The following is an 8397-nucleotide window of genomic DNA, read 5'->3' on the forward strand; positions in this document are numbered from 1 at the left end:
TCCAGCCAGAGCCACCCCACAACCTCCCCGCAGCGTCGAAGGCTCTCCCACCGCCCTGTAAAACTAACCAGCACCCAGCTCCCCACAGCACTGACGTCTTTATTATTTCTGGAGAAAAAAACCCCACACATTTACATCTTTCCCCCCATCCATCGTTAGTGTGGCGGTGAGAACAATACAGCTCCCAAACAGCTGAACCATGAGGACCGCCGCTCCCGCTGCCGCCGTTTACAGGGTTTGGGGTTTGCCATCAGCAGTAAAACGAGTCACGGGCCATCACTCCTCTTCGCCCCGCGTTTTGAAAGCCGCACCGAACAACAGTTTACGCTTACAACATACAGCACAGGACAAGAGGGGTTTTCTGCGATACAGCAATACACAGCAAATGTTTGATTTTAAGTTCACAAACCAAGTCACTCTCAGATGCCAAGTACTGCAGGGCCAGGCTGCAGATGCTGGAGGGACTTCTGATGCCCTCGGCCTGCTGTGCCGAGCTGCCCGACGCTCCACCACACGCCCACCGAAACACCTCCAGGATCTACACCTTCCTTAACATTCTCAGTGTATAAGTGAGACACTCAAAATATCCTTAACAAGGTCTTTTTTTTTTTCCCCCCTGAAGTTTAGTTCTACTGTAACAAACTACATTCTAAATTACTCAACCAAAAAAAGTGGGATTTATTGAATTTTGATTTCTGTGAGACTGACCTGCAGTAATCTTAAGAGTCTGAACTGTTAACAATTTTGACTTCTTTACAGATTATGTAAAATTTACCTGTATTGTCAAACTACAGACTGTGCACCGTTTCTGGGTACACTGTGGATTAGAAAAACCTGCAAGAGGCTTGAAAGCAGTTACGTTAAAACAATGAAATTCAGCAAACTTCTTAAAAAAAACAGCCCTGAGAACATGGCTCAACTAGCAAGAGCCTAGTTGAAAAACCACCATCATAAGCAAAAATTAGAAGGATCTGTTGAAATCTTAAAGTATTAATTGCCAACATTTGAGGCAGGAAACACCGCAGTCTTTCCAATGCTGTAAAGTGGTAAGAGAAACTCAATGAATTGGAGCCATAAAAAAATGCATTATTTGGAGTGGAAATACTTTTCTTCACCTCCTAGTTTTCACAGCCTTTACTCTAAGCAATTGCATCAGCTATTAGAAGTTTATAGTTTTCGGTTTTGACACAAGTGTTAAGACAGTACTACAGAACAACATCAGTAAGATTTGTTTAAAGTTATGAAAGGAGAATTTTCCCTAAGCATTTGGTTAGGGATCTTACAAATACATATCTATATGGACTATTGATCACAAAGTTTGTTGCAAACTATTCTGACAGTAAACTGAAACATCTTACTTTGGAAAAAAATGCCTCAAATACATGTTCTAATTTAGAAGCAACTTTTAACCTTACTGAAACTTGGAGATTATGCTTAAGACTCATGCTTGTGTATTATCTATGGGAAACTTCATGCATGATGAGCCAATGCTCTGCACCTCCATAGTGTTCGAAGTGCTTCACAAAAGACAACTAAGTATAGAAGAACAAACCTATAATGAAGTACTTAATCATTTAAATCTTGCAGAACTGAAGGTTGCAATAGAAGGACACCCATATGTCCCAAGGAGGGCTCTTCCAGCAAGCTGGAGGTCATAAAACCTCTACCCTCAGATTGCTGTAGTACCTGAAAACTCCAGTCAGACCAGGACCCCTCTTGTAGGAACAGGACAAAAAACAGCCCTCCTCCCAGAGCTTACAGTCTTAACTACTTAAAATTGTTGGCCTGTGGCACCAAATACCTGTGTTCCAGCAAGGTTTTATAGGACAGACAGGCACCTGAAAGTAGACTAAAACTCTAACAGAACAAGTCCAAGCCTTGTAGTTTTCAAGCACATTAGAAGCATTTGTAATGCAGTGATGGCATCAGAACTTGCATTAGTTTGACATAGCAACCTATGACTTCCCATATGACATCACACACTGCAGCTTGGTGTCAAGACCATCATCAATGGTTTCACAGTCACCTCCAAAACCAACAAAGCCTGTCTTTCAGGTACCAGTTCGATGGAGAGGCAGGAAGGAACACAGCGCAGGCTAGCTTGACCTATTAAGCGTGCACTTCAAAACTAGTCTGAATGTACTTCAATCTCTTGCATCTATAGCTTTTTTTTTTTAAAAAGCAGTTTTGCCATTTCAGTTAAGGTGCTATTTAGAGTTCACTTGCAACACATACTGTGCAAGGCAAGAGCGTGTGGCAGTATCCTACTTCTGCAAGGTGTCCCAGGTAACTGTGCTTTATTACCAGAGTATATTTATTGCTGTCTTTACCTTCACTGGTACTGCTCTCCCTGTCATGAGAAGTCTGTGGAAAAAGAATGGTTTTGCCATCTACATTAGACCTCCTTGCTAAACCCTGCCACAGTATGTACGAGGGCAGTTCAGGACAGCTGCCATGAGCCCTTGGGGGATTAGAGTACATACTATTAAGCTGCAAACATCTTAAGCTGTTAACAGCAGCGCAAAGTCTGACTTTCACTGCCAATAGTGTGAACTGCGCGTGCTGTCCAGGGCAGCATGCCACGTGTTTACAAATTGTCCTCCATTAGCCAACAGCCACTGAAGCTTAAGGCAAGTTCATGAAACAATTTATGAACTGTGAAGAGAGGTCTGAGCCACGGACTGAGGAAGCTTCCCACTCATGAAGAGTCACCAAGTCTTAGAATTCAAGTTGAACGTCTTAAACAGGAGCAGGCTAGTTATCCTTCAGAACTATTGCTGTGAAGCCTTGTGTTTGCCTTGTTAAGCTACTAAATAGTTAGAGACATGCATGCACGTTTCAGTGACTCAGAACTCCCTTGGATGGGAGCTAGCTTTCATAACTATGTAGCAATTTATTTACTTTTATAGTTTAGCCATGGTTGTTCGGTATTGTCTGTCAAGTCTCTATTTTGAAAATACAATAGTTTTATTTTTTTAAAAAAGAATCACATGCATTTAGTATAGGCTCAATGCTACAGTTTGTCCCAGTTTTTGAAAAACATGTAGTCCCTGTGCTACAAAAATATGGTCTGAACCTGAAGATTAAAACCTAAAGCTGGAAGCACTGCAACAGATTCCCATGGAGCTTGTCACCCTTCTATAGTTTAAGATAAATACAATAAAGGAAAGCAATTGAACTGCATTTTTCTATTTTATTTTTCAAGTCTGACAAAGGCCTCGAGTGAAAGTCTATAGCTTTACCATCCATTCTCACCTTTGTGTCCCCTTGACCTATCTATGTCTTATCTACCCAAATATTCCAACTGCCTGCCTAAATCACAGGTAGGCTTTGACACCATTTTATCATTACAATAAGCCAACAAGTTGGCAAAGAAGAATACAGAGGTAATACAGTTAAGTTGCACATGGCCACTGGGGCTTGGTCAAGCCAGCTGGCATTTTTGATCACTTGAGTTTCTTGGTCTAAAAGTTGCGATTGGCACCTACAGTTCTGCAAGAGTCCCAATCCACAAAATACTTAAGCTTTAAAAAAAAAAAAAAGCTATTTGTATTGTCAGTTCTACCTAAACATGTCAAGAAAAATACTATTTGTGCTCTAGGTCACTTTATAATCCTAGATACCTACCAGCTTATCTAAAAGCCCCTGAATACTGTATTTTGTCTGTTCATACAGACAAACACTGTTTTGCTCAAGCAAATAAAAATATATCCACTAGTAACACCTGATTGGTTTCTTAGATCCATAGCTGAAACCCACAGGAATGTTAAAATAGTTACAATTAAGGAATTAAAATCTCAGTGATTTTGAAAACTGCCAGTTAGCCTGCAACACTAATCCAGAATCCAGCACTGCATTTTAACAATTCAAAAAAGAAATGAGGTTGCTTGTGAAGGCCAGAGCTTTGGTGACAATAAGAACCAAATTTATAGATCTGTGGTTTGTCCAGACCTGAGCAGTTGCCCGAGCCTGGCGATCCTCTTTATTTGCAAGGCTTTATGGCTACAGCACATTCTTCATTCATTGCACTTATGACGGATATCTGGAAGAAAAGACAGACAGATGAGCTCCAACCCTTGTCAAAGGAAGCACTCCTAAAAGTTACCGACTTTCACATTTTAATGTCTATCTCATTTCTCCTGAGAAGAAAAAAGGGAAGTTGAAGCTGGTAAAAGTCAGTCATTAGAAGAATTTCACCAATATCTGCCCTTCTGCTGCCTTCTCTTTGCCATTATTGCCCTGGCTGGCAGCTTGAGGTTTGTAAAACACAGGAAGATGAAGAAGCTCCTGCAATAGAGCCAAACTAGCAACTGGAGTGGCCCAGTTTAGACTACAGTCTGCAGAGCTGCCCGCAGACAGGTTTGCTGACACAGCAAACTAGACTACATCACAAAACTCTATACTTGGTCCCGATTAAGAAAGCCTGGAGGCTCCAATCCATGCTGTGCAGACAGCACTATGAGGATTTATCTAGATATTTGAGACAATTGAGACGTATTACCTCACCGTCAACTGAGCCAGGCTTCAGTGCTATAGAGTGCTCCAGGACAAAAGTCCTTCTACATTTCAAAGGACCAATTCCTGTGCTTCTAACCCACTCTTCATGAAGAGATACCAATTGTCAATATCAGAATAAGACTTCTTCATTGTATAATTAAACGGAATTAACCATAACTCTTCTTGCCTGCCCTCTATACTTACCTGCACATCTTCATTGGCATTGAATTTTCCTTCTATTTCTTTGCCAAGATCCCCTTCTGGCAACTTTAGATCCTCACGAACTTCACCACTTTCTGTCAGCAGGGAGAGATACCCATCCTGAATACCTATCAGCTGTGAAGAGAAGTTCACTTTTAGGAAGTTTATCATCAGTAGTAGGCAGTAGCTGAAGATAAGCAGAAGGCAGTGAACTCTACCTGTTACATTAATTCTTTAGTACTGTGCTTGTACAGTTAAGAACCTAATTTAAGTCAATTTTTAACAACAGTTTAGAGGACCAAGAGTTAGGGCAACTGTGGCAAAAGCCAGTCTGCTATCAAGAACCACCAGAACCCTGCTACTAGGTTACTACTTAGGAGGTGGGGCACCGAAAAACCCATCCTTGTAATCTAGAAAATGTACTGCTTCCAGATCACTGGTTCAGATTTTTACACCTGTGAATTAGAAACAGTAACTGGAATGGTGTTCACTGAACAGCATTGCTTTTATAAAGTGTACAAAGTATACAACAGTTCAGCTGCGCGCTCCTATACCTTCATTTGTACAATGAGATACCATCATTTACGCTGAAGGCTAACGAATACATTTGGGAACACGCACCAAGCTCTGGAGCACTTTTAAAATGTTGGTTTTGGCCTAACTGACAGCGTGAGCTAAGGGGTACAGCTATTTTGACAGAGAAGGTTAAGGAACCTGAAACACATAACAGTAAACCCAGAAGGCAGCCCTAACATGAAGTCTGATAACCAGCAAGAATTTCAGTAGCAATGAGGACCCAAGAACATGAGACAGGGATCACCAAGATAAAATTAAGCATCTCTGGGAAGGTCTGAGCCCTAGGACAGGCTAGTTACACTTTATTCAAACAGCATCAGCTATCCTGAAGAGTTGCTAACTCTTTGGCTTTGCAAAGCAACTGCAGGTTTCCAACTGGCGTGGGTGTATCCGTTCCTGAGCAAAACTACTCCCAATACAATGGGAAGATAGCCGACGCGTTACAGCTCGGAACCTGGATTGTGCTGCTTTTAAGAGCTCACTATCCGTATCACAGAAGGCATTCCAGAAGTTACAGAAGCCTGCCAAGTTCCCTCCGTGCATATATTTCAGAGTAGAGCTCAGAAGCACCAAAATTACTTGAGATCAACTAAAGCCAGCTTCCACACAAGGAGCAGAAAGCACGGTAGCAAGTTAGAACTGGCATCAGATGCAGTTTAAGACTGTCTTGTTGATTCATCTACCCTATGTAAGGGTGAAATTATAAATTACAATATATGCTTTGATTCAGATTTACTCAAAGTGAGATCTTGATTATCCTTTAACTAATAACAACATGCAGCAAGGATCACATCTCCAGATTCTAAAGGATGCCAGTATCACAAAGAATAAAGAAGCAACCTTACAACATGAGCTAGAAAAAATGTGGACCTTATTATGTCTATTACCTATAATTTCTAAAGATTGTTACTATAACACAATCATATAGACAAACACTGTTTTGCTCAAGCAAATAGAAATATATCCACTAGTAACACCTGATTGGTTTCTTAGATCCATAGCTGAAACCCACAGGAATGTTAAAATAGTTACAATTAAGGAATTAAAATCTCAGTGATTTTGAAAACTGCCAGTTAGCCTGCAACACTAATCCAGTGAGTGTTACTATAACATGAGGTTGTTACTACAGTAAAGAGCTCTCCAGCAGTGAGCTCCGACAGTTTTAACAATTCAGTAAATGCTCCAAGTTCAGCAATGTCATGTCTAGACAGGCAAGTTCTGTTAATTCTGACGATAGTGCTTTATTAATCGAGAGGCAAGTTTTGGGATGAAAAGAGTTTGCATGTGGTATTAGGAGTATAAAGCCTCTTAATGTGTGAGAGGACACAGTGACTGGTAACTCACCTGATAATCATTCCTCTTGATATTTGGAACATCCATGTTATGAGTGGATGGGCAAATATCTTCATATTTTTTACCAGTGAAGATATCAATACCAACCAAGTGAACCTGTAAGAGAAGAAAAATAACAGCAGTTACTACAGGTCCTAGAGAAGCAAGATGCCACTGCCATCAGTATTGCTGGTTCCAGTTTTCTAAGATCACATGTAATACCCGATTCTGCCTAGACCCTTTGCTTGCAGTATGAAAGCAGCCCAAGCACCGAGAGACCTCTCACACCCTTTCACAGCACACTACAGAAACAGTACATGAGAACCAAGATCAGCCACTGTTATCTTCCACAGCCACAACCTTCTGGAGTTTTACAGCAACAAGCTAGAGCTCAGAGTATGCAGCAGTTAAGAAAACATTTACTTCAAGTTCGAGCTGTTCTGAGAAACACAAGTGTCCGTGACAACACGAAGGTTAAGGGGAAAAGAAGAAGCAGTCATGCACAGGGATTAAAACAGCTCCCAGCTCCCTTTATGCCAGCAGCAACTGTCTGCTGCAGCTAGCTTAGATTACCAGTTCATAGCCTGCTCTTCTCGGGTCCCTCCAATCTTACAACTGTTTCAGTATTTAAGAAAACTGTATCTAATAAAACAAGCCATAAAAAAGCAAGGGGAGAGAGAAAGAAAAAAAACTGGCAAGGGCTTGGTACACTCTAGCTTTGTCAATTCTTAAATACTTTACCCACCTACACGTATTCTGCAAGGTTGTGGTAACTTTCAAATCTAGTTAGTCCGTGCTTGTAATAGATCTGCCTCCAAACTCTAATATATCCACCATAAAGCATTGCTGAATGAACGAAGGGGGAGTCTAGCCCTGGTCCAAGCTCTGGAGAGCTGCATAAGCCAACTGCTTAGGCAGCAGGACTGCAGGCTCAGACAGCAGGACTGCAGGCTCAGACAGCAGCCTAAGAACGTCCCTGCTGGGACGCAGGAGGGGGAAGGTACTCCAGTACTGAAAAAAAGGAAAGAAGCAAGGCAAGCTAGCAAAACAGGGCCAGAGCAGGCCCACATAGGTAATGATTGTTCACTGAGCTCTGCTGGATTATGTAACAGAGCACGGGCACTTCTAGTAAGCACTTAAATCCAGCCCTGCGATAGTGAGTCTGCTAGCACGGGCAGACACGAGAGCGCTTTGGTGGGTAGCGACAGCACAATCCAACCACGCCCTAGTGATTTCATCAGTCCCCCCTTCCAGAACTTACTCTACCCCCACTACAGAAAAAGGTTTTATTACTACCAGCGTTAAAGCTTTTTTAACAAGTTGGGAGAAAAAAAATAACAACCCAACCCCCTGTCCTCAACCCTTCCTGCCTGACATTACTGGAAACCCTCGAGCCAGCCTTAGAGCGAAGAGACACGCGAGACACTGCTGCGAGAAAAGCAAAGGCAGGATACAGAACCCTCTGCGAAACGAAACGCGACATCCTTCCCCCCCGGCCAGCCGCGCAGCTACCGGCGGTGCCGCTCGGAGGGCCGGGGGCCGCAGGAGCACACGCCGAGGGCTGCGTGACAGACCGGGGCTCGCCGAGCCCGCCCGGGACCGCTCACCTTGGCGTGGCCGTGCTTGCCCGTCTTGGAGGTGGACATCTCCACGATCTTGCAGGGGCGCCCCTTGAGCACCACGAAGCCGTTTTTCCGCAGCGCCGAGCACTGCATGGGGTAGGTGAAGGAGGCGCCGGCATCGCCCGTGGTGAAGTCCAGCTCGTCGGCCATGGCGGTGGGGCGGGAGGGG

General features: G+C 43.0%; 1 protein-coding gene across 1 annotated transcript; it reads right to left on the reverse strand.

Moving 5' to 3' along the window:
* Positions 1 to 589: 589 nt before the first annotated feature.
* Positions 590 to 8391, reverse strand: EIF5A2 (eukaryotic translation initiation factor 5A2). The gene is made up of 4 exons (XM_026854842.1): positions 8214 to 8391; positions 6619 to 6723; positions 4702 to 4833; positions 590 to 4042 (listed from the first exon to the last, which is right to left on the reverse strand). Exons 1-4 carry the CDS (start codon positions 8376 to 8378, stop codon positions 3983 to 3985), a joined length of 462 nt encoding a protein of 153 aa, XP_026710643.1. The 5' UTR covers positions 8379 to 8391; the 3' UTR covers positions 590 to 3982.
* Between the last annotated feature and the right edge of the window lie 6 nt (positions 8392 to 8397).

Source organism: Athene cunicularia, assembly GCF_003259725.1.
Source record: "Athene cunicularia isolate RWA chromosome 9 unlocalized genomic scaffold, athCun1 chr9_part1, whole genome shotgun sequence".
NCBI lineage: Eukaryota > Metazoa > Chordata > Aves > Strigiformes > Strigidae > Athene > Athene cunicularia.

What these genes read in the sequence shown, in the direction of transcription:
- EIF5A2 (XM_026854842.1), bottom strand. Translation starts at nt 8,378, where the DNA reads ATGGCCGACGAGCTGGACTTCACCACGGGCGATGCCGGCGCCTCCTTC. An exon ending in TCAAGAGGAATGATTATCAG is followed by an intron (nt 4,834 to 6,618) that starts GTGAGTTACCAG and finishes TTCTCTTCACAG; the next exon opens with CTGATAGGTATTCAGGATGG. An exon ending in ATGCCAATGAAGATGTGCAG is followed by an intron (nt 4,043 to 4,701) that starts GTAAGTATAGAG and finishes CTTTTCTTCCAG; the next exon opens with ATATCCGTCATAAGTGCAAT.